Source organism: Mustelus asterias, chromosome 8 (genome assembly GCF_964213995.1).
Source record: "Mustelus asterias chromosome 8, sMusAst1.hap1.1, whole genome shotgun sequence".
NCBI lineage: Eukaryota > Metazoa > Chordata > Chondrichthyes > Carcharhiniformes > Triakidae > Mustelus > Mustelus asterias.
In genome coordinates this window covers 90,402,450-90,429,537 of record NC_135808.1, presented here as the reverse complement: position 1 = coordinate 90,429,537, position 27,088 = coordinate 90,402,450, and the positions used below count along the sequence as shown (strand labels likewise).

Below are 27,088 nucleotides of genomic sequence, written 5' to 3'. Positions count from 1 at the left end.
TCGTTAAATACTTTATTTTAATAACTGCGTGGGAGAAGGAAATGTCAGAAAGCCACTGTGAATCAGCCATTAAAATATACCTATTTAACTGATTAATTGGCCATCGAAGTGTCACCTTCCTACAACTGGGAATGGTTATCACGCCTCTGCCCATGTACATATGATGATTTTCTATTCAAATACCATTTTTGTATGTTAGTTGTCACAAAAATATTAAGAGTAAATTCATATTTGTTCAACAAACTGGAAGCTGGTTTTCATGTATTTATCCCAGTGAGGGTGGCCAATGAAAAGAGCGCTACTGTACTTGCACAGGAAGTCAAGGAAAGACAACTTGAACAGGATATGACACAGAATTAAGTTCCTCTTAGTCTGATCCAAAGATGTATTCAAGTTCTGCTTCAGAACAGCGTACAAAAATATATTATCAAACTAGACATTCTATGGCTTCTCCTGAATGAGACTTTCAGTCTATGCGGCATCTTGGGTAGCTCTGATTTCATACCCACCAAGAGCCAGTCTATGATTACCACAACAAATTTCCATAGAACCTTTATAGGTAGCTGAGCAAACATTCATCCATCAGTCTAGACTGGATTTGAATGTCAATCCCATAGGTGAAAGAATAAATGTCAGTTTAAGGGCAGCACAGTGGCATGAGGGGGACATGGTGGCACAAGGGTGGCACGATGGCACAGTGGGTTGGCACTACTGCCTCACAGCACCAGAGACCCAGGTTCAATTTCAGCCTCTGGTCACTGTCAGTGTGGAGTTTGTACATTCTCCCCAAGTCTGCATGGGTTTCCTCCGGGTGCTTCGCTTTCCTCCCACACTCCAAAGATGTGCAGGTTAGGTGGATTGGTCATGGTAAATTGTCCCTTAGCGTCAGGGTGATTGGTGGGGTAAATACATGGGGTTACTGAGATAGAGCCTGGGTGGGATTGTTGGCGGTGCAGGCTCGATGGGCCCAGCGGACCTCCTCTGCACTGTAGGGATTCTATGATTGATGGCAGCAGCCAGTCTCATGAATTTGTTTTTAAAATTTTCTTATTATTTATTCTTGGAACATGAACATTGCTGGCAAGGCTGGCATTTATTACCCAGCCTTTGAGAAAGTGGTGATGATTTGCCTTGACAACGGTCAAACATTTCAGAGGGTTGTCACATAAAGGCAACACGTAAAGACAATAGATTTCCTCATTTACAGGATATTGGTCAACCAAGTTATGAGAAAACAGTAGATGCATGGTCTTCATTACTGGAACTAGCTTTTTATTCCAGATTTATTTAATTTACTGGATTTAAATTCCCCAACTGTTGTTGTGGGATTTAAACTCATGCCGCTGGATATTTAATCCAGGCCTCTGTTTACTAGTCCAAAAACGTAGCCACCATGCTACTGTTAACAAGGATTGATCTAGGCATGTCACGGCGACAGCTCTTGACAGAAAAACAAATTGTCCATCAGCCCCAAAAGCTAAATGTTTAACCAATTCCGAAATGGACAACAGGCTTACGGAGATTGGGAAAACAGAATGAGTAAAATATTGTTTAGAAGAAACTGGAAGAAAGGTTTGGAATAGATGGAATGTCATGTATATTAGTGAAAAAAATCAAGAAAAGTTAAAGGTGGAATTTTCTGCCTGTTCACCCCGTGCTGCCGCTCCGAGTGAGGATGGAGAATTTGGGACTCAGCCAAATATCCGTTCACTGCAGCAGGAGCAGCGAATCCCACTGGCGTAAACAACCGGAAAATTCAGTCAAAATGTCAAAAGGACTGCAAGAAATTAAGAGAAATGAGGAAAAAAAGGGCAGTGTGAGAAACAGGGGTAGATGTTTTATCTGCATCGAACATTATCTTGAATGTTACATTTTAGTCGTTTATTTAAATGCATGAAGCCTGAGCAACTTTAATACAACAATATTTTTGGTTCACCTTTGCAGTGCACAATTTGAAAACTTAGAAGGTAAACCAGCATTTTAATGACCAACTAAAACTATTCATAATTTAACCTACAACACGAAATTGCTGGAAAAAAACTCAACGGGTGGGATTTTCCGGCTGCCTAAACCGGAAAATCCCGCCTGAGGTCAATGGATCTTTGCATGGTCTGCCATGCATCCGCTATGATTCCCGTGGCGGGCAAGCCAGGAAAATTCCACCCAGCAAGTCTGACATCTTTGGAGAGAGAAAATAGAGTTAACATTTCGCGTCCGCATGACTCTTCTTCAGATTTCAGATTCCAGCAATTTCAGTTTTTGTTTCAGATTCCAGCAACCACAGTAATGCGCTTTTTTTTAACAAGAATTCAACCTAATTTAGGTAAGTAGAAAATAATCAAAGAACAGTCTAGAAAAATATTTCATTAAATGATCATTGAATTCAATTTCAAGGTTCTAATAGAAGCTACTTGCAATAAGCTTAAAGGAGAGGCTGAGAAATATCCCAAATTCATGTAAACAAACTGCATTTTCATATTTAACACAAAGTATTCTGAATAATATGAGGCAAGTAAACAGCTGTTATATATTTGGGGTAGTTACAGTACTTGGCATGTCCCTTTAATAGAATACTCATGTGGTCACACCATGATGTCATCGGGCCTCCCAGAGGCTTGTGGGTAGTCTAGATCTTAACTCTGCTTAGTGAACATCTCTGCAATGAGCTCTGACAAAGAGTCATCTAGACTTGTATCTTCCCACAGATGCTGTCAGACCTCCTGAGATTTTCCAGCATTTTCTGTTTTTGTCTCAGATTCCAGCATCTGCAGTAGTTTAGTTTTATCTGCAATTAACTTGTTTGCTGTTTCCATTCCAACCCTCATGTGACACTTCTATGTTACTTGTTATCACCCCCACAGCATCAATGTGCCAGAACAATAGGGATTAATTCAGCATTTCAATATTCTCTCCTTTACTCTACAGTAACCTGTAAAAACTTCAATCATAAATACAGGACCCAATAATCAAAAGATTTATTACATTGATTATTTGCATTGTCTCAACAAACAGTCTAGATGAAACCAATTTGCATAGTTTAGGCCAGGAATCAAGAATGGGACCTTCCTGATCCACTTGACCAGTACTACAATATGAAACACAGTTATGCATTGAAGCCCTAGTGCTTTTATCAACATCCCCTCACAGGGGAGTGTTGCTCCTGCCCCATTCCATGGACAAGTTTAACTTTCAGAAGAAGAATCAGATAATTTGATTGCCACATTATATTAGGGTGTGTTTCACTTAAATTGATATGTTATGCAATGCTATTCTGACAGAGGCCCTTTTCAGGTTCAACACCATGTGAATATTGCAACCACGCACCATTTTTAATATTAAAAATGTCCGTTGCAATATAAAACTGATGTTTCTGAGCATCAAATGAGGTTACTGTTCACAATGCATGAAGCAAAATGCCTTTTAAAATAGCCATCTCAGGGACACCAAATTCTCTGGAAATGTTGTAATACCAGCACTGATCAATGGACTATCGTCACATGTACCGTATCAAATCCAACAATGCGTCGGCAGAGCTCATGATTGGTTTTCCACTGTCATCGGTACTCTCCTTCTGGGCTGCACCACCAGGATGTATGATGGAGACCATAATTATTCCGATAACGACAGCCACAAAGGTCGTCCAGAGGTAGTATGCAATTGTAATGAGACCCAATCGACTTGAAGCTTTTGCATCCAAAGCTGCCAGTCCAGACATCAAGCTGAAAAACAAATACGTGAACAGTGTAAGAGTTTCTGAATATGTGAGTCTGTACATTATTCACTTAATTTTTTTGTTCTCCTGCGCTGAAGTAAGTCACATAGGAAAATGGTTCCAGAGCATCCCTCCGGTACCTCGATCACATGATGGCTCTTTCTTTATATCAAGCATCAGCGAAAGCAGGATCAATATTTTTCCCTCCCTAATCCCAGGATGCTGATGCAAATTGTCATAGTAAGAAGTCTCACAACACCAGGTTAAAGTCCGAAAGGTTTATTTGGTAGCTCGAGCTTTTGGAGCATTGCTTCTTCATCAGGTGAGGTGAAGTGGCAGCGGTCCAAAAGCTCGTGCTACCAAATAAACCTGTTGGACTTTAACCTGGTGTTGTGAGACTTCTTATTGTGCCTACCCCAGTCCAACGCCGGCAGTTCCACATCATGGCAAATTGTCATGCTTATGCTTTTATCCTTAGGTTTCACCCTTCCTACTGAGGACATCCTCCATCTCCTTCCTCCCACCCTGACCATGTTCTCCAAGGAGACAGTTTCTCTCTCCCTACCTAATACTCATTTTGTGTCCCAACATAGACCGAAAAATACATTTTCAACATGAATCGCCCTTGTAACAGCTGCAACAATTTCCCCCAATCCACACAGTTAGCTGAAGATTCTGCTCCCAACTCTCTTTGAACTTCATATACAGTACAAGGATCTGGATCAAGTTCCTGGAATGGTTTATCATCATCCACCATATGATGAAAGTTACCCATTTGGATGAGGTACTGGAAGTTGCCCTTGCCTATGAGACTGTGGGATTTAACAAGAGTGCATATCTTCAGGAAGGCAAGGGAGAACAATAGGAAAGGAAGAGAAAAGATTGAAAGAGATACGATGTGTCACTTTTATTAGTAAGATTCAGTTAGAAAATGTAGTGTAGAACATAGGTCAGTCAGTCTTAGAAGGAACATGATGGTCCAAATCCAGTCTCTGGATGACTGGAAACTGGACATACAACAGAAGATGCACACTGGGATTATGTGGAAGTCCTGATTTATGGACCTACCTGGGAATTTGCCCACAAAGTTTAAGCTTCTAATGAGCAATTCCCCTGCTGCCTGAGTGATTGCCACTGACTCTGAGCTAGAGTCATTAGGACAGACAAAGAACAAAGATCAAAGAAAAGTACAGCACAGGAACGGGCCCTCCAAGCCTGCGCCGATCATGATGCCTGTCTAAACTAAAACCATATGCACTTACAGAGTCCGTATTCTTCCATTTGCATCCTGTTCAGGTATTCATCCAGATGCCCCTTAAATGCCGCTACTGTACCTGCTTCCACCACCTCCCCGGGCAGCACGTTCCAGGCATTCACCACCCTCTGTGTAAAAAAACTGCCTTGCACATCTCCTCTATATTTCTCCCCACCCATCTTAAACCTATGTTCCCTCGTACTTGACTTTTCTACCCGAGGAAATAGCATCTGACAATCCACTCTGTCCATACCACTCATAATCTTGTAAACCTCTATCAGGTCACCCCTCAATCTCCATTGTTCTAGTGAGAACAAACCGAGTTTATCCAATGTCTCCTCATAGCTAATACCCTCCCAACCAGGCAACATCCTGGTAAACTTCTTCTGTACCCTCTCCAAAGTATCCACATCCTTCTTGTAGTGTGGCGACCAGAATTGTACACCATATTCCAAATGAGGCCTAACTAAGGTTCTGTACAGCTGCAGCATGACCTGCTAATTTTTATACTCAATGCCCCAACCAATGAATGCAAGCATGCTGCATGCCTTCTTGACTACCTTATCCACCTGCATTGCCACTTCCAGCGATCGGTGGACATATACGCCCAGATCCCTCTGCCTGTCAATACTCCCAAGGGCTCTACCATTTACTGTATAATTCCTACATGCATTGGACATTCCAAAATGCATTACCTCACATTTGTCTGGATTAAACTCCATCTGCCATTTCTCCGCCCAAGTCTTCAACCGATCTGTACTTTGCTGTATCCTCTGACAATCTTCTTCATTATCGCCACTCCAACTTTTGTGTCTTCTATGAACTTACTAATCAGACCAGCTACATTTTCCTCCAAATCATTTATATATGCTACGAACAACAAAGGTCCCAGAACCGATCCCTGTGGGACACTGCTAGTCACATTATCAGTAACCCCCACAGCTTGCCTCCTGGACTTGCAGAATCTCACTGGCTGTCCTGTCTGGAGACAATACACATCTCTTTAACCTGTGCTTAATGCTCCCTCCACCCACATTGTCTGTATCTTTAAGACCTGGCTGGCTTTAGGGATTCGCATTCTAATCAGTATTCTGTAACTTGATTTTGTGTCTCTGTGCCCTGTTTGAGAGCACATTTCCACTCCATCTGACGAAGGAGCAGCGCTCCGAAAGCTTATGGTATTTGCTACCAAATAAACTTGTTGGACTTTAACCTGGTGTTGTTAAAACTCTTACTGTGTTCACCCCAGTCCAACGCCGGCATCTCCACATCATGAACACTGCTAGTCACAGCCTTTGATTCAGAAAAGCACCCCTCTACTGCTACCTTCTGTCTTCTATGGCCAAGCCAGTTCTGTATCCATCTTGCCAGCTCCCCTCTGATCCCGTGTGACTTCAGCTTTCGTACCAGTCTACCATGAGGTACCTTGTCAAAGGCTTTACTGAAGTCCATGTTTACTGAAGTCCATGTATACAACATCCACTGATTATTCTCATCTATCATCTTCATCACGTTCTCCAAAAACTCAATCTAGTTAGTGAGGCACAACCTCCCCTTCCCAAAACCATGCTATCTATCACTAATAAGTCCATTTGTTCCCAAATGTAAGTAAATCCTGTCCCTAAGAATCTTTTCCAATAATTTCCCTACCACTGACGTAAGGCTCAATGGCCTATAATTTCCTGGATTATCCCTATTACCCCTCTTAAACAATGGAACAACATTGGCTATTCTCCAGTCCTCTGGAACTTCCTCTGTAGCTAATGAGGATACAAAGATTTCGGCCACTTCACCCATTCACCCACCCACCCACCGAGCCACCTCACTCACTCACTCACTCACCCACCTGACCCACTCACTCACTCACCCACGTATCCACCTCACCCATTCACCCACCCACCCACTGAGCCACCTCAGCCATTCACTCACCCACCCACCTATCCACCTCACTCACTTACTCACCCACCTGACCCACTCACTCACTCACCCACGTATCCACCTCACCCATTCACCCAACCACCCACTGAGCCACCTCAGCCATTCACTCACCCACCCACCTATCCACCTCACTCACTCACTCACCCACCTGACCCACTCACTCACCCACCCACCTCACCCATTCACTCACTCACCCACCTATCCACCTCACTCACTCACTCACCCACCTGACCCACTCACTCACCCACCCACCTCACCCATTCGCTCACTCACCCACCTCGCCACCTCACCCATTCACTCACCCACCCACCTATCCACCTCACCCATTCACTCACTCACCCACCTCGCCACCTCACCCATTCACTCACTCACCCACCTCGCCACCTCACCCACTCACTCACCCACCCACCTCGCCACCTCACTCATTCACTCACTCACCCATTCACTAACATTCGCTAAAGGTCTGAACTTTTAAATACTTACCAGAATATGGCAGCTTATGCCATAAAAAGGGGACTTATTCTCTCTTTCACTGACTCTACTCAGCATTGATGGAACTCTCTGGTGGACTTTGCACTGAACATTTCTTTAATAAAAACAGAAAATGCTGGAAAAAATCAGCAAGTCTGGCTGCATCTGTGAAGAGAGAAACAGAGTTAAAGTTTCAAGTCTGTATGACTCTTCTCCAGGGCTAAAGGGAGGGATAAATATGATAGATTTTATACTGTTTAAGAGGGGGTTAAGTAGGTGGAGCAAAGTAGAAGATCATGGATAGGTGGAAGTTAGGAGAGTTTTGACAGTGATGTCATGGGTACAAGACAAAGGGAGTGTTACTGTCATGTTACAGACTAAAGAAGATGCTGATAGTGGCATAAAGGTAAGATAGCAGAATGTGTTAATAGAGGAAAAAGGGTCAGTGTTCTATGAAAGCAGAATTTTAAAAGTGACAGATCGCCTTTTGTGTGTGTGAGTGTGTGTGTATGAGTGTGTGTGTATCTGTGTGTGTGTGTCTGTGTGTGTGTGAGTGTGTTTGTGTGTGTGTCTGTGAGTGTGTGTGTAGCTGTGTGTGTGTGTCTGTGTGTGTGTGTGCATCTGTGTGTGTGTGTCTGTGCGTGTGTGTGAGTGTGTGTATCTGTGTGTGTGTCTGTGTGTGTGAGTGTGTTTGTGAGTGTGCGTGTGTGTGTAGCTGTGTGTGTGTGTGTCTGTGCGTGTGTCTGTGTGAGTGTGTGGGTGTGTGTGTGTGAGTGTGTGTGGGTGGGTAGAGGAGGGGAATGGGAGGACATTGGGACAAAAAATTGGATTAAAAAAGGGGGACAAGATGAAGGAGAGAGTTGTTAAACTCAATGTTAAGTCCAAAAGGCTGTAAAGTGCCTGATTGGAAGATGAGGTTCTGCTCCTCCAGTTTGTATTGGGCTTTACTGGAACATTACAGCAGGCCAAGGATGGACATGTGGGTGTCAGGGAAAGATGGTGAATTGTAATGGCAAGTAACCAGAAGATTGGGTCATGTTTGCAAATGAGTGATGGTGTTCGACAAAGCAGAAGTCTGTGTCTAGTCTCCCCAATGTAGAGGAGACTGTGTTGGGAATGGTGAGTACAGGAGACCAGATTGAAGGAGGTGCAAATGGAATGCTGCTTCACCTGAAAGGAGTGTTTTGGACCTTGGATAGTGAGGAGGCCAAGAGGCAGGTGTTGCACCTTCTACGATTGCATGGGAAGATGCCGTGCAAAGTGGATGAAGAGTTGGGGGTGATGGGGGAGTGGACCAGATTATCAGGGAGGGAGAAGTCCGTATGGAATTCTGATAGTGGCGGGGGCGGGGGGGGGGGGGGGGGGGGGGGCAGATAGGGGGAGGGGGTTGTGTTTGGCAGTGACATCGTGCTGGAGTTGGCAGAAATGGTGACCAACTCCAGCATGACCCTTGTTCTGTAACTAACACATTCTGCTATCTTACCATTTTGCCACTATCACCTTCTTTAATCTTTAACACGATCATTAGCCCTCCCTTTGTCTTGTGCCCTAAACATCTTTGTGCAATCTCTCCAGCTCAGACTCATCACTGACCTTTTATTTTGCTCCGCCTGTTCCACCCCCTCTTAAACAGTATAAAATCAATCACATTTCTTCCATTCTTTAGCTCTGAAGAGTCATACGGATTCGAAACGTTTACTCTGTTTCTCTCTCCACGGATGTTGCCTGACCTGCTGAGCTTTTCCAGGGTTTTCTGTTTTTATTTCAGATTTACAGCATCCACAGTATTTTGCTTTTATCTGAGCAATTCTTTGACAGCTGGGTTCAGAAGACCACAGAACAAATGCGACGGTAGTGTCAGATGGGAAAATCTTTGCCTGTAGTGACAATGCACACAGCAGATGGATTGAGAACATCACTTGAGGAATACACATCTCAGGTACAGCCCATATATTGCCTCACCTTTAATCCTCTGTTATAATCTGCACTACATCCCTGGCTAATGGTATGTCATGATGTGGATATGCCGGCGTCGGACTGGGGTAAACACAGTAAGAAGTCTCACAACACCAGGTTAAAGTCCAACATGGTATGTAACAGCAGGGTAACAGACACAGATCACATGTCAGTCCATTAATGGACAGCCATTAAAAAAATGTGGGCATTCCACTATTCTGATTAATAAATACATTTTTTTCAATAATAAAGCTGCTGATTGAACAGGTCAATGAATCAGATCAACTCGGAGAAGCAGAAATACTTCAAAAACGTTTTATTTATTAGAATTTCAATTGCACAACTTTGTAAGTGCTGGTTTTTAGCATTTTATTGTTTTAGCTGATTCTAAGTGGCTCTTGTTAAATTGTACTCAACCTCAAAATCTAAAACAATTACATTCTCCTACAAACGTACCAAAAATATCATTGAAATACACTTGCAATCATTCTTTTTGTTGATATTGCCATAGTCCGTACTGACAATGACAGTGAGTATGAGCAGGTGTCTCAATCCAGTAGAACAGCTGAAATCAGGAATTAACAGCACTGGATTATCTAAACCACCATCTATTGTCCTACTGTGCAGCATACTCTCTCTTCACCATCCATTACTCCTAGATGGAATTTAATGATGTCCTCGGGAATAGTTTGGCAGATTGGGGGAAGGGCCAGAGAATCTGGAGGGAAGGAAAGGAGTGGAGTGCCTTTCACCTTTCTAAAAGTGGAGGGCAACCTTCCTGCCGAGTGGCTAACTGACATCTTTAAGTGACCAATTAAACAAGGTGACTTCCCTATGGCTGGAAATGGGTCTTCCTGTGGTCCACGGATGGCCCTCTGCAGCAAGGGGGCACCTTTTGAGAAACCACCCCCCTACCCTGCCTTGACCAACACAATTAGCACACCCACACACCCCAACCTGACTGGCCCTAGTGTCCTAACTCCACTTACCTTAGTCCAAGGGCACTGTTGATGATGCTTCTCTGGACCAGGTGCAGTCCCAGCTGTGCCTGCCTCTCCCAGTGGCACTTCTGGGACTGTAGAAGTGCCAGACCTCTGATTGGATACCTCGCATCTGGAGATAGCCCTTACTTTCTCAGGAGGTTAAGGAAATTTGGCATGTCCACTACAACTCTCACTAACTTTTATAGATGCACCATAGAAAGCATTGTTTCTGGTTGTATCACAGCTTGATATGGCTCCTGCTCTGTCCAAGACAGCAAGAAACTACAAAGTGTCATGAACGAAGCCCAGTCCATCATGTAAACCAGCCTCCCATCCATTGACTCTGTCTACACTTCCCACTGCCTTGGAAAAGCAGCCAGCAAAATCAAGAACCCCACGCACCCCGGACATTCTCTCTTCCACCGGGAAAAAGATATAAAAATCTGAGGTCCCATACCAAACGACTCAAGAACAACTTCTTCCCTGCTGTCATCAGACTTTTGAATGGACCTATCTTCCATTAAATTGATCTTTCTCTCAACCTTAGCTATGATTGTAACACTACTTTCTGCACTCTCTCCTTTCCTTCTCTGTGAATGATATGCTTTGTCTGATTAGCGCGCAAGAAACAATACTTTTCACTGAAAACTAATACATGTGACAATAATAAATCAAATCAAACCCTCAAAGGAATGGGAGCCTCAGCAGCAGCTCATTAGTTGTCTGATTGCTGCAGAGTCTGGCTGGGCCTCTAGCAATGGCTGAGGCTTTCTATCCTGTCACCGGGGCCACCACTGCCCCAACAAAATTCACCCCAGCTGTTTGTAACAAAAATCCCATCTCCAGCAGCTAGAGACCATCTGAAACTAATTTTCTGAATAAATATGGGGAGATTTTAGTGATTAGAAAAAATGATAATCCTCTCGCAGTTAAGCATTAACAATCAATTATAGTGAATTCGCATTTCTCTTCACCATCTGTAGTAACTTACGCCAAAAACGGACTCAGAATTAAAGTCTTACAGGCAAAATGTTTTTGCCAAAGCCATGTTATTAGGAAAACATATTACAGTAATTCTTTATTTCAGTTTACAATCCAGTCAGAAGACAAAATCTCCGAGCAATCAATGGCCTTTGCATATTTTGGTTTTCATTCCATTTTTTCTTTGTGTGAACTTTCCTCCAAAGTTATTTATTCCCAATTCCCTCTTAGTTTTGTGTCAAATGCAACAAGCTTTCAGATAGCTCCTATGGGTTTGGGCAGTGGGAAATGGAAGGCAATAATCCAAGGAGGACTTCTCCAAATTTTCCTCCCTCTCTGTGGGTAGCTGACTGACTGAGATTAAATATCCATGAGACATTATAAATGATTCCATCTAACAAAATATTTGCTACCTCCCTTACAAAACACCTATCATCTCACCGCCTCAAAAAATCCTCACCCAGCCCTTCTGTCCTTGCTAAATAGGATCCCATCTCCAATCATGCTTTCCACTTCAATGTTCTTGGTTATGTTGTTACCTTTCAAAATCCATTCCTTTCTTTCCAACAACTCCATGTTGAATTATTTCAATTGGATCGACCCTCACATTACTCCCTCCAGCCACAGAACTGAAATAACCCTAATCATTGTCACTAATTACATCCTCTGTCTGACCATAGTGAATTTTAGCTCCTGTCCACCTACAACCTATGACACAGTTGTCTACATTATACTCCTCCAATGTCTCTCCTATGTTATCTGCTCAACATTGCTTGGTTGCAATCTTAACAATCCTCCACTCCCCACCTCCCATCATTGCCCCGTCATTGGTGATAGTTGTCTCTAGCCATTTAGCCTACATGTTATAGAATTCTGTACCTAAATTCTCCACTGTTCTGCTGCTCTCCTCCTTTCAAACCCTCCTTAAAACCACTTCTGACCGAGATTTTCTTCATCCCTCTTAATATTGTTAGGGATTCTGTTATCTCTAGTGAAAGGGCTAGCAAATCATTTCATATTGGCACATGCTGGATGAGTTTTAAATGGATAGAAAATCCTCAATCAGTGACACATCTAAATTCCTGATAGGCTCTCCATCAAATGTTGCTCAATGCCAAGATTGCTAGGCAAGAACCTTCAGGCTTTTCTTACTTATGTAGGTGTGAGTAAATTTTGAACAAAGAACAAAGAGAAGTACAGCACAGGAATGGGCCCTTTGGTCATCCAAGTCTGTGCCAATCATGGTACTCTAACTGAACTAACAAAAACACCTTCTGTCCTTACTTGGTCTGTATCCCTCTATTCCCTCCCTATTCATGTACCCATCCAGGTGTCTCTTAAATGTCGCTAATATGCATGGTTCCACCACCTCCTCTGGCAGCGCATTCCAGGCACCCATGACTCTCTGCATGAAAAACTTCCCCCTTAAACATTCCCCCTCTCACCTTGAACCTCTGCCCCCATGTAATTGACACTTCAACCCTGGGAAAAAGCCTCTGACTCTCCACCATATCTATGCTTCTCAGAATTTTGTAGACCTCTATCATGTCTCCCCTCAGCCTCTGTCTTTCCAGTGAAAACAATCCTAGTTTATTCAATCTCCCCTCATAGCCAGTGCCCTCGAGACCAGGCAACATCCTGGTGAACCTTCTTTGCACTCTCTCCAAAGCTTCCATGTTTTTCTGGTAGTGTGACAAACAGAACTGCACGCAATACTCCAAATGCGGCCTAACCAAGGTTTTATATAGCTGCAACATGATTTGCCAACTCTTGTATTCAATGCCCCGGCCGATGAAGGCTTTTTGTATATAAGATGGTATTACAAGGTGTAGCTCTAAATAATAACAAGGAGAGAGTTCTTATAAACTTTATCTTGTTGATTCCTAGCAGCAAAGAACATTTGCAGCAGAGTATCTATCAGCAAGTTTAAGATTTCCAAAAGCCTTCTCATTTGACCCTGCTTCACAAATGATGGTTAATACTGAACTCTGTTATGCCCCAGTATATGTTGAACCAAAGCTTTTTTTTATATTTTAAAACTGAAAACAAAAGGCTGCAAAAGTTGTCGGCTCAAGAGTCACCTGGCTTTTTTCATGGATTTAAACCACTTCCCTGTCTCAAGAGGAAACCAAAGGAGCATTGGAATCTGATGTTGAATCAATGCTCTTTCCTGAAACTAATCGAAAGGGTGCTATCAAATTGAATAGGTCATTCAAATGCAAAGACTGCCTCAAACTCTCAAGTGTTAAGCAACAACACAGGATGTTTAATCAACCTAACCACACCTTTAATTGGAAAAGAATGTTGAAGTGTCAATTACAAGGGGGCACGGGTTTGAGGTGAGAGGGGGAAAGTTGACCGTGTAGAAAGTCATATGATGAGGAGCCATGACAGAGCCTCTCCATTTTTGCAAAAAAAAGCTGGAAGATTGGATGACCCACTCCCAACTTAGCATCTACAATTTGTGTGGGAGGAGTGAATGGGGTTGTGTTGTGTAGAAATCAACAGCCGCCTCCACTCCTGTGATTTTGGTATGAGAGATGTCTGAAACCCGATATGCACAGATTAGCACATTGAAATTCATAGTCCCACCTCAAAGAGTTCATAATCACTTGGAGCTGTCAATAAAAATTGTGAAATGACAAGCACCCTATAGTGATACCAGACTGTTGTGAAATCGGTCATGCAATACTAATCCAGTAACGGTTGTTGGATGGCTTATGTCAACGGAGTGAAATGGCAAGCAATCATTCATTTTAACACTCTGGGCAGTTATCATTGGTATAACATCAAACATTTCACTCAATTGTTTAATCTCTTATAAGAACAAATATTGAAATTCATAGTTCCACCTCAAAGAGTCCATAACAACTTGGAGCTGTGAAATGTTGTGTAGAAATCAACAGCTGCCTCCACTCTGTAATTTTGGTGTGAGAGGTATCCAAAACCTGATATGCACAGATTAGACCTGGTAGGAGCAGGTCTGAACATTGTGGATTTGTTTGGATAGCCAAGGAACCTTTGGAGATGTCTGGCACCCTTTGGATATGATCCTGGGACACCTTTGTGGGAGGTCAGGTGTCCTTTGGGATTTCTGAAAGGAGGCATGAAAGCACGTAAAAAGTGCATAAACTCATTTAACTATGAAGCTCGCTGGAACTGTCAAAAACAACTGTCGAAAGTATCAAGGTGAACTGCCAAAGAGAGCCGCCAGGGCATTAAAACTGCTGCCTCTTAGCTCTTTGAAGAAACTGCCCAGAGTATTAAAATAAATGATTGCTTGCTATTTCACTCTGTTGACATAAGCCATCCAACTACCATTATTGGATTAGCATTGCATGACCAATTTCACAACAATCTATTATCACAGTAAGGTGCCTGTCATTTCACAGTTTGATTGACAGCTCCTAGTGGTTATGGACTCTTTGAGGTGAGACTATGAATTTCAATATTTGTTCTTATAAGAGATTATACAATTGAATGAACTGTTTGTTATAACGATGATGTAATTGAAGGAATGTAAATGTAGTAAATTGTTGTTATGAATTATAATGTTTATTAAAAATATAAATTCTGCAATAAACACTGGGAACTTTAGTTTATTTAATCTGGGTCTGAAGGTCCACCCATGATGAATGAATTGGCATGGCAGGTGCAAGGGTAAAGGGTGGGTTGGGGACATGAGTTGCACTAAGTTGACATAATGACAGAAAGGGCATTGGGTGGGTTGGGGCATAGGTTGACATGAAGGATATGTGATGCCATGGGGTTGGGTGAGGGGCATAGGCTGTGTAAAGGGTATGAAGGGCATTGGGGGTGGGGAATAGGTTGACATGAAAGGCATGAGATGCCATGCGGTTGAACAAGGGACGTAGGTTGGCATAGAGAGTGTGAAGAGCATTGGGGCATGGGTGGGGGTCATGAGTTGCCATGGGTGTGTGTGGAGGGATGGGGGGCGGGGGGGGGGAGGGGGCAGGGGGTGGGTGAGGGCTGTTTTATATTTTTCTGGTTTTTTAAAAACTTCAATGCAGTGCCACTCATCCTGAGGTTGCCGAGGGCGACTCGCAGATAACCTCATCACCCTTGAACAAAAATCCAACCTTCTGGATCACCTTTCTCCTGTGGTTGGGCAATGTCCCAACCCTATGATTTTGACCAAACCATAAAGTCTGTCCATGACACATCTGTCTTTCATACACCTCCAGTGTTAAAACTAATACTAATTACTCTGCGTCTTATTTCATTGCATTCTTTCATTCACTGAATCTCTAACCAGGGAGACTCTCTTCCTCAGCATTCTTTTTCTCCTATAATTTTCAGGCTTCCAGAATCCAAAATGGAACCCTCAACTACTTTGCACTTTTCTGAATTTTTGATGGTGCCTCAAGTAAGGTTTCTCAATTTAAAAGGAAATAGTTCCAGCCAATTATAGTGTCTGGGGAAAGAGTTTTACAGACAGGACAAGCAGTATTCCTGTGCTTTGCTGCCAGTGCACGCCTAAATACAGGAAAATCCCCACAAATAGGAATGCATGGCGTGGATAGGAAAATTCTGATCAGAGTCATCTGGAACATTTAGGAACAGAAATACATTTCCCCCTATCAAGCCTACTTTTTATGACTGCATAGCCCCCCGTGTGGAAACAAACTCTTTAACTTAAGCATGTTATTATTTCTGCTTCAAATGGTCTCTTTCGTCATTTACTCCATTATCCTTGATGCTTAATCATTTCATCCGATATTCTGCTTTACTACTAATTTCATATTTCCTCATTTTTGAACTTTTCACGGTGTAAGCACCCCACTTGATTTCATCATTTTAAATGTTCAGTCACTTTAAAGTCTGCTCTGTCCATGATTTAGAATCAGGCTAATATTTCAATTTAAATAAAACAAACTGTGCTTCCCAGATAAGGAGTTGAAGAAGGGGCAGACAGAAATATTGCTCTGACCATTTAAAACAAGCACTTTCACTATTGGCTCCATACTCCAGTGAATTGTAATGACAGGACTTAACTGACATTGAACCCTAGAATCCCTGCAGTGCAGAAAGAGGCCATTAGGCCCATCGAGTGTGGCACGGTGGCACGGTGGTTAACACTGCTGTCTCACAGCGCCAGGGATCCGGGTTCAATACCAGCCTCGGGTCACTGTCTGTGTGGAGTTTGCACGTTCTCCCTGCGTCTGCGTGGGTTTCCTCCGGGTTCTCCGGTTTCATCCCACAGTCCAAAGATGTGCAGGTTAGGTGGATGGCCATGCTAAATTGGCCCTAGTGGCAGGGGGATTAGCAGGGTAAATATGTGGGGTTATGGGGATAGGACCTGAGTGGGATTGTGGTTGGTGCAGACTCAATGGACCGAATGGCCTCCTTCTGCACTATAGGTATTCTATGATTCTAAGGAAGTCTGCGCTGACTCTCCAAAAGAGCATCTTACACAGGGCCACCCCCACCCTATCTCCGTAACCCTGTGCATTTACTACGGCTGATCCTAACCTAGACAATTTTGGATACTAAGTGGCAGTTTAGCTTGGCCAATCCACCTAGCCTGCATGTCTTTGGACTGTGGGAGGAAACCGGAGCACCCGGAGTAAACTATTGCAGACATGGGGAGAACATGCATACTTCTTTCAGACAATCACACAAAGCTGGAATTGAACCAGGTGCTGTGAGGCAGCAGTGTTAACCACTGTGCCACCATGCCGTGACGTTGGCAACTCTCCGAGGCAGCAACTGTAAAGAAAGCTGACCAAAACATTTTAATTAGGGAAGAGTTGAAAATTACTGTTGGGATGAATAGCAGAAAATTTTTCAGCACATTTATATGAAACCACTGTGTGTTATTTTAGTAGAAATTTAGCTTCTGATTAAAATAAAGATGTGTCAGCACTTCCATGAATAAAGCTGACAGATGAATACCATTTGAACACGGTTGTCGTTAATCTATTATTAATGCCAGTTGTAATTTCTAGCCTATAGTAGAGATCAGAGGAGTGCAATTAACCAATCTGCAATGATGAATGATGCTACAATTATGAATGAGTTTGACAATATAACTACAATGCTCCATTGAAAAGCTCATACTTCCGCTGAAAAAAACACTATTTCATTTGGTATATTCAGTTTCAGGCCTTTCATTATGGCACCCTCTCGCAACAGTGTTTGTGTGTCGTGTGTGGAGAACAAATCCAGACAAACTCAAAGTTCAAATCCATCCAAGTGGCGGGGAATTGATCAAGCTAAGCCAAAGTCAAATGTGTGCGATTTACTTGGAATTTGGCTCCGACTTATTTTTTTCCCTCCAAAGTCTCAAATAAAACCATGACTGTATATAAAATATGACAAGACACTTGCCACATCGAAAGACTGAAATCCCGATTTGAATGACTGCTTCAACTTCTGCATTCACCAGGGATTTGTATTGAGGCAAATTGAATTTCAGAATCTCAGCGGCCTGATTCAAGCCAACACGTATCATCTATAACTCATCTGTTTCAAAACACATGGCCGTGATTTATTTTTCCTTCTCAATGTCCTACCTCCTCTTCAGAATGTATTGACTGACAATGAGGTGCAGTTCCTGAGGTACTAATCCCCTTTCACCAGCTTGCCTCCGAGTGGACATTCTAATGTGGGTGAATCTAGACATTGTCAGATGGCGAAAATAACAATTGGAAAATGCTGGAAATACTCAACAGGTCAGGCAACATCTGCGGAGACAGAAACAGAGTTAATGTCTCAGCTTGATGACCTTTCATCAGAATTGGAAAAAGATGCAACAGAGTTTCAGCAAGGGGTAGGTGGGAAAAGGGCAAAGGAAAGGTCTGTGGTAGGAGATCTTTCAATTAGGGACGATTGAAAGTCACTTCTGAATGACAGAAGTGTTGGCCTTACAGAGCCAAAGGGAATGACAATGTGGCAAAAAAAGGGAATGTGTGTCTGGGGCAGGTACGCTGCAGTATGAAAGTTTTCTTTATTTATTCATGGGACATGGCCAGCATTCATTGCCCATTGCCAGTTGCCCTTGAGAAGGTGGTGATGAGTGGCTTGCTGGGCCATTTCAGAGGGCAGTTGAGAGTCAACCACATTGCTGTGGCTCTGGAGTCATATGTAGACCAGAGCAGGTAAGGACGGCAGATTACCTTCCCTAAAGGGCAGTAGTGAACCATATGTGTTTTTCCGACAATTGACAATGGTTTCATGGTCATCATTAGATTCTTAATTCCAGATAATTTTTACTGAATTCCAATTCTACCAACTGCCGTAGTGGGATTCAAACCCGGGTCCCCAGAACATTAGTTGAGTTTCTGGATTAATTGTCGAGTGATAATACCACTAGGATATCGCCTAGTAAGAAAAACTGAAACGTGCAAAGGAAAGAAAAAGGAGACAACATTTTTGAACTCGATGGTGAACTCCGAAGGCTGTAAAATGCCTAATTGAAAGATGAGGGCCATAATTTGCCAGCCGTTCACGTCAGCGGGGGGATTCTCCAGTCCCGCTGGCAGGGCACTCCCACCCGCGAGTTTCCCGCTGGCATGGGGTCACATCAATGGGAATTCCCATTGACAGCGGCGGGACCAAAAATTCCTGCCGCTAGCAAACAATGCGCCACCTCCTGCACCTTAGTGTCATGGGGGCTAGCTAGGGTAAATGCACGGGGTTACGGGGATAGGACTTGGGTGGGATTGTGGTCGGTGCAGACTTGATGGGCTGAATGGTCTCCTTGTACACTGTAGGGTTCTATGATTCTAAGCTCGGGGGCCATACTTCGGACTGAATAGAAATGTTCTGCAGAGTGGCCACTCAATCTGCGTTTGGTCTCACCAATGCAGAGATCACCACATTGTGAGCAACAAAAACAACATACTAAACTGAAAGAAGTCAATCGCTGTCTCACCGGGAAGGAGTGCTTGGGGCCTGGGACAGTGAAGAGAGAGGAGGTAAAAACTGAATGTTACATTTTAAGTGTTTGCAGGAAAGGTGCTGTGGGGAGTGAATGGGATTCTGAGTGGAACACTTGCTCACAGTCATTGGGAATGTAGTTGCTGTTCGACTTGGGCTACAGCATGAAATGGAAATGGAGCAGTGAGGACAATCTTTTCACAGAGGAATGAAGAGGAGCGTTATTAACAGGACACCTCACCCACCTGGGATCTTCAGAGAGCCTTTCTCCTACTTCCACCTCAATCAGGATCAGTGTCTATGCTTGTCCAAGGAGATAGACACAGAACTGTGCCACTTCATCAAACCAAACCTGCAGTTGCAGAGCAGGAGGACAGCACTACTACTGCTAATCAAGTTACTCTGGCTCCCAATTCTATGCCTCAGGGTCCTTGTAGTGGCAAGACGGCCAACATCTCAGTTCTCCATACATCACCGCACCTTGCAGGTCACCAATGCCCCATACCCAGAGAGAGGAAACATCACTGCCTTCTCTATAAGCTGACAGAAGGAGTCAGTTCTGTAGCTTTGGAGCAGGGTGCCATTGATTGCCTACAAATGGTACGTTGGGGGCCTTACCTGAGCATAAAGATTAATCTGAACCACAAACGTTCCACTGTCTGAATGTGCTGTTGGTGTGTGACCAAACACAGCCCATCAAGTTGGTGGGCAACAGTTATGATTGGCAGAATCTTGTGGAGGGAATCGGGTTATCAGTTGCTGGCTGGAGAGCTGTTGAGATCTCCACGTCTCCCCTTTACAGGAAGATCTGCCACATCTAGTGCCTCTCAGGCATTTAACAGGCCAATGGCTGGCTTTTGCCCAGGCTCAAAGTCCATGAAATGGAGGTCCTGCCAATCAGAAGTTTGCAGTTCTACTGAAATCAGCAACACTACAGGAGAGGCAATGGCTGCTGCTGTACTCCATCCACCTGAGGCCAAGGATCATGGAGAGATCCAGGCACAGGTGAATGATGGCAGGAGGTGGGGCTGCCAAACAAGGGCCGGGGAGTGGCGCACCGCAGCACCACCACACCCCGCTCTTCCCAATGCTGAGTCGCTTGATCAAGCACCGAGTGCCTTTGAATGAGGGACCCCCATCTCCCCGCTGTTACATCAATGGCCATATTGTTTTAGCTTCCAATTCCTGCGCACTGCTGGTGAAATGACTGCCGAAAGGAGCAAACAGTAGTGTCCCAAAATGTATTGCACTGAGACCATCACAATTCGTCAACATTACAAGAAATTCATTCCATCAATACAGATTGGATACAATTATCCAATGGAGGTGTCTCCAATCCCATCGCAAATCCCTGGATCAGGAACATCAACATGTTGCAAGAACTATTTTGACATAACTTAACTGCCTGCCTCAGTCTGGTTTGTGTTGTCTGCTCCTCTATATGATGGCGTGTCCAGTGCTAAATTGCTGTTGAGTCACCATACACTCAGCAGGGAACTCAGGTTCATGCCAAGTTAGCAGCAATTCAAAGTTAGGTGCATTTTGGTTTAATTAGTGCTGGAGGTAAATGGGACAGACTTTGTGAGTTGGAAGAAAGCAGACTATTGGATCAGCAGGTCAGGGAGAGGGTTTCCAGATTCTCAGAGGCTGCGCTGGAGGCCTTAGTTAAGAAGTTGGAAAGGAGGAGATAGGCTCACATATTCTTCTGGGACCGAAGGGCCCTGCAGACACATATTTAGAAAGAGACTGGAGCAGCAGGCCAATAGCTGGAATGTAGCCTCACAGATCTGGATAGATTATCAGAAAATGTCAAATGGCCATAAAAGTAGTCAAGGTCAGTGAATGGATCAGATAACATCTGTTGATTTACACACCAGTAAGAAGTCTCACAACACCAGGTTAAAGTCCAACAGGTTTATTTGGTAGCAAATACCATAAGCTTTCGGAGCACTGCTCCTTCGTCACCAGTCAGGGAGAGGTTTCACTCTGACACTTTGCTGCAGCATACATGGGTTGCTGCACTTGGGCAAAGATTACTTTCCTTTTTGTAGGAAAACAACCTTTTAAAATGTTGGTGCCTCCGGTTCCACCAGAATCAGAAGTTCAGTTTGTTTCACGATGTGCGCTTGCATATTGCGAGCAAACGCGATGACAGTACAGCTTTGATGGTTGAGGTTATCCTGCCAGTCACGTGCCTTTTACAGATGTTTGTGCAAAAGGGAAGAGACACAAAAAGTGCCACATGTTGTGGAAAATTCAAGACAGAGAAAAGGAATAGAAACCTCATGCGAGCAGCTGCCACACCAACCTGTACCAGTTTTGTAATATCAGCAGCCAGTTCTCCATTTCTAATGTCACAAACAAGGAAAAAGATTTGAAGTTGGACTCATCAAAATTGAGACCATTCATTCAGTTACCTGAAGAAAACTGGGAGAGCTGTTCTACAGAATAGTCAAACCTGACAGAAGCACACTCACAGAATCCAACTGTTCAGCCAACATTCTATCGTCATCATCATCCATAAGATGGTGCCACATTTCTATACAGTCAGGAGGGAAGTGCTGCTGGATGTCCTCAATGTTGGCTTTGGTCCTCATGCAGTCTCTTGGCCCAGATCAAGCCGAAGGGCAACTCCTGCTGGTTACCACCTACTGCTCTCCCTCAGCGAATGAATAAGTTACATATTAAACATCACTGGAAGAATTACTCAAGGTAGCAGGGACATAGAATGCACTCTGGGGCGCGGGGTGGGGGGGAGGTGCCTTCAATGGCCAACATCAAGGGTGTAGCACCATCAGTGACCAAAGCCTGAAGGACAGAGCTGACAGAATGGGCTTGTGACGGTTAGTGAGAGAACCAACACCAAAGAAGTACCCACTTGACCTCATCCTCACCAATCTACCTATCACAGTCCATGACTATTGGTAGAAATGATCACCCTCCCGTCCCTCTGGAAATAAAGTTCCATCTTCACACTGAGGAAACCTTCTATTCTATTGTGTGGCACCAATATCCCACAGCTCAAAACAGGGCATCCTTCAAGCACCGTGGGCCATCAGAGGCAGCAAAATTATATTCCACCACAATCTGTAAGTTCATTACACTGCAGATCCCTCACTCTGCCATCACTGTTCACTCAGGGAACCAAGCCTCAGTGATTAAATAGAGAGCATAGAAAAATCATGAGCAGCAACAGAGATACCTATAAATGAGATGACAACCTGGTGTTGCTACAACACAGGGTTACTAATGAGTGGAAGAAGGTGGCTACAGCCAGAGATAAGGAACCACACAACTAATGGATTAGATCAAAATTTCACAGTCCTATCATATCCAGTTGCAAGTATTGAAACACCTGACGTGAAGAAGGGGTTCTGCAAACATCTCCATCTTAAGTGCAACATCCCAATCAATATGTGGGAATTGCTTGCCTTAGAATGCACAAACTGGAGAAGAAGCAAGCGCGAAGGTGCCAATCACTTGGAGCGTCACCAAGTGGAGCACGTGAAGGCCAAGTGTAAAGAGCGCAGAATCCAGAGCTTCCCACCCACCCACCCCATCAAACATCCCCTGCCAAACCTGCGACAGAGTCTGCGGCTCCAGGATCGGACTATTCAGCTACCGCAGAACCCATCTCCCTGGAGAGGAAGCAAGTCATCCTAGACCCTGAGGGACTGCCAAAAAAGAAGAAGAAGACACCGGTAACCTGCTCACCGATGCTCAGTTTGGCTCCTAAATGACTCTGTCTTGGTAGATTTTTAAGTGAATTCATTAGACGCGAGTGTTAATTTCAATTCCAAGTGCAGTGACATTCTCCCACCAGTAGGGCCAATTTCCCTTTGTCCTTGGAGACTGGCCTGTGAAGCGTTATGGAGTCGAGTCGCTGAGCAGAGTCTGAACGCAAAGTCGCTGAGCAGAGACTGATAGCCAGTTCCGCACACATGAGGACGGCCTCAACCAGGATCTTGGGTTCATGTCACACTATCTGTAACCCCCACGACTTGCCTGGGCTTGCAAAATCTCATTAACTGTCCTGGCTGGAGACAATACACATCTCTTTAACCTGTGCTTAACACTCTCTCCACTCACATTGTCTGTACCTTTGAGACGTGATTACCTGTAAAGACTCGCATTCCAACCATTATTTTGTAAATTGAGTTTGTGTCTTTATATGCCCTGTTTGTGAACAGAACTCCCACTTACCTGATGAAGGAGCAGCGCTCCGAAAGCTAGTGGCTTGTGCTACCAAATAAACCTGTTGGACTTTAACCTGGTGTTGTGAGACTTCCTAAAGAGTTATGGATCTATGGGTATAGGTTGCCCTCTGGTGGCTATATGTAACCTCAGTAGGAAAGCGGGAAACAGGGGAGTATCACGAATGAGTCCAAAATTCAATCACACCCACAAACCCCGAATGCACAAGAATTATTGTTTGGAGATAAGCGCATCACCTAGGACTCCCCACTGCTCTGACTTTGTCTTGAAATCTCATCTCTGATTCCTTTATAAATAATTTTTATGGAATCAAATTTCGATTTTGGTTTGCGTGCGATTGAACATTCACAGAATGGAAAAATATTTTAGCAGCAAGCCATCATAAATGGATAAATGCTCCTCTTGGCATTTTCACATGTGGATCCAATGGACAGTGTAGATAATGAATTTGCAAAGCATGCTACTAAAGCGTTATCGCCTGGAGCGTACAGGCAGGCTTTGTGGAAAAGTCCATGTTATACTAGATTTGGTGTTTCTTCAAAATTCTGGATAAATGGAAAGAGCGCTGTGGTTTTAAAGGACTGAATCAACATTAAATTGTTGTTTGCTGGAACAGGTTCCAGATAATCTGAGAGTTTGGCGCCTTGATAAGGGATGCAAAGGGTATCAGAGAGCTGAGGAGATAAAGCTATCATTTTGCATCTTTGCGAGCTTCAGGACAGTCTAGACATAGATGGATAATCATGTACCTTAAACTACCCATCCGATGAGTTGCTCACTTAGTCAGATGTTTAGCCCCTGCACTTTCAGCCTGTATCATTACAGCTGAGCTGAATACAAAAAGGGTGATAACAAAAGGATTAGCTGCTTTGTGCATCACAATACAGGTAAACCCTCTGAGGGGAAAAAAACACAATCCAATCCCAGAGAAAAGTCTGGAAAATCCCTCTTCTACCCCTTTGGACAATTAAAGATTGCTCTGGAAAAGCACATTGACTTTCATTTACATTACAGGGTTCATATGCCTTGTACTATTATTTTCACCCCTGCCACTAACAGGCCTAGCTGACTCAAGAGTTAACAGTGCATCAATGTTCATGCTGCACAGGCTGAAATCACCTCCACTTTTCTCGGGGTATAAAATAATTGCCTTGGGCTGCCCTCATATAATGTGTCAGTGTGATCCCATGATCCCCAACCTATTCCATTGAAATAGTTTGCCAGTCTGAACATAACCTTTAATTATTTTACAAACTTCAATCAAATCAACCAGGCTTATAGTTTCTAAAACATAGAGATAGCCATTATGGTAGCTTTAACTGAGCCTTTTCCTCCACCAGTTCAAATCCTCAATACCCCCACAATGTGAGGGAACCTAAGGGGAGCACGATATTTTAAATGAGGCCTGATCAAGGTCTTGCACAAGGACAAATGGCATATTGTTTCAGGCAAAACCTTTCAGCGTTAGTACTGGACTTGATTCACTGAGTGATGTATCATAATACCTAGACTGTTTTCTTTCACTTCTGACTTCAGTTCTGTTCCCAATGGGATATAGGTACATCAAGCAGTGGATAACATTACATTTGTATCGATTAAACATAATTTTCCAAACATAAACCCATTTCCACAACATATCAAGATATGTTGGCAGTAGTTTAACATCCTCTATAGTTCTAACTCTTGCACAAAGCTTTGTCTGGTTCTCAAACTTGTGGATTATTCCCCCATTGCTTATACCTAAGTCATTAATGAAGATAGTAAAGATAAAAGGTCTTAACATTGATCCCTATCAGACACTACTGGCAATTGAAGCTCCTAATCTCATTGCAGCCTTAGTCCAAATGAACTGAATTGAAAAGGGAAGGTGAGAGTGACTGTCCTTGACATCAAGGGAACATTTGACCCAAGCAAAATTAGAAACAATGGGAATCAACCTTTTGCCGGTTGGAGTCATTCTGGCACAAAAGAAGATGTTTGTGGTGGTTTGAAGTCAATCATCTCAATCCCAGGGTATCACTGCAGGAGTTCCTCAGGGCAAAGTGTCCTCAGTCCAACTATCTTCAGCTGCTTCATCAATGACCTTCCTTCCATCATTAGGTCAGAAGTGGGTTGTTCGCACAATGTTCACCATCATTCACAACTCCTCACACTGAAACAGTCCATGCCCGTATGGAGCAAGAACAGGACAATATTCAGGCATGATGTGATATGTGGCAAGTAACATTCACACAACGCAAGTGCCAGGCAATGACCATCTCCAATAGCAGAGAATCCAACAATCTCCCTTTGACATTAATAGGCATTACCATCGCTGAAACCCCTACTATCGACACACTATCAACATCCTGGGGAATACCATTGGCCAGAAAACTAGACCAGTCATATAAATGCTGTGGCTATAAGAACAGATCAGAGGTAGGAATCCTGTGGCGAGTAACTCAATCTCTTGATTCCCGAACGTCTATCCATCATCTACAAGGCACAAGTCAGGAGTGTGATGGAATACTCTTCACTTGCCTTGATGAATGCAACTCCAACAACACTCAAGAAGCTTGACACCATCCAGATTAAAGCAGCCTGCTTGATTGGCACCCCATTCACTTGTGCCAAGCACTCCCTTCACCACTGACACACGGTGGCAGCAGTGTGTATCATCTACAAGATGCACTACAGAAACTCACCAATAATCCTTCAACAACACCTTTCAAATCTGCAACCTCTGCCATATAGAAGGACAGCAGAAGTCACTCACCATCCTGACTTGGAAATAGATCGCTGTCCCTTCACTGTTGCTGGGTCAAATTCCTGGGACTTCCTCCCTGAGAGCACTGAGGGTGTCCCTACACCACATGGACTGCAGTGATTCAAGAAGACAGCTTACCATCATCTTATCAAGGACAATTAGGAATGGGCAATAAATGTTGGCCGAACCAGTGAAGCCCACATCCCATGAAAGAATAAAAGATAGGTCTGGCAGATATAATGTTAATGAACAATTGAGTACAGTATTGCTCAGTAAGAAGTTTAACAACACCAGGTTAAAGTCCAACAGGTTTATTTGGTAGCAAAAGCCACACAAGCTTTCGGAGCTCTAAGCCCCTTCTTCACCTGAAGAAGGGGCTTAGAGCTCCGAAAGCTTGTGTGGCTTTTGCTACCAAATAAACCTGTTGGACTTTAACCTGGTGTTGTTAAACTTCTTACTGTGTTTACCCCAGTCCAACGCCGGCATCTCCACATCATGACTACAGTATTGCTCACAGAGTGCATACCCAGAGTCAGTGTGGTGCTGGTCAGCACTGCATTCAGACATAAGCATGGAGACAGCTCCTAGCTTGCACCCTTTATATTTGTAAATGCTTCTAAGAGTCAATAAAGCCAGTGGAAAAGGTAGCGAAAATTATTAGAACTGAAGGCTGGTAAGTCCCCAGGATCTGATGGACATCATCCGAGGTTCTTAAATGAAGTGACTGCTCAGATACAAAATGCATTGATTGGAATTTTCTCTAGATTCTGGAAAGGAACCGTCAAATTAGAAAATAGTGAATGTAACTCCTTTATTCAAGAAAGAAGGGAGACGGAAAGCAGGAAACTTTCAGTCAGTTAGCCTAACATCTGTTATTGGAAAATGTTGGTATTCTTTATAAAGTTTAAGTTTATTTATTAGTGTCACAA

General features: G+C 43.6%; 1 protein-coding gene across 1 annotated transcript in view; it reads right to left on the bottom strand.

Moving 5' to 3' along the window:
- slc1a7a (solute carrier family 1 member 7a) overlaps positions 1 to 27,088 on the bottom strand; it is a 66,325-nt gene that overhangs the window by 33,084 nt on the left and 6,153 nt on the right. Inside the window, exon 3 of the mRNA XM_078219202.1 lies at positions 3,504 to 3,719. Within this exon, the coding sequence (XP_078075328.1) occupies positions 3,504 to 3,719 (216 nt within the window). The remainder of the gene's footprint in view (positions 1 to 3,503; positions 3,720 to 27,088) is intronic.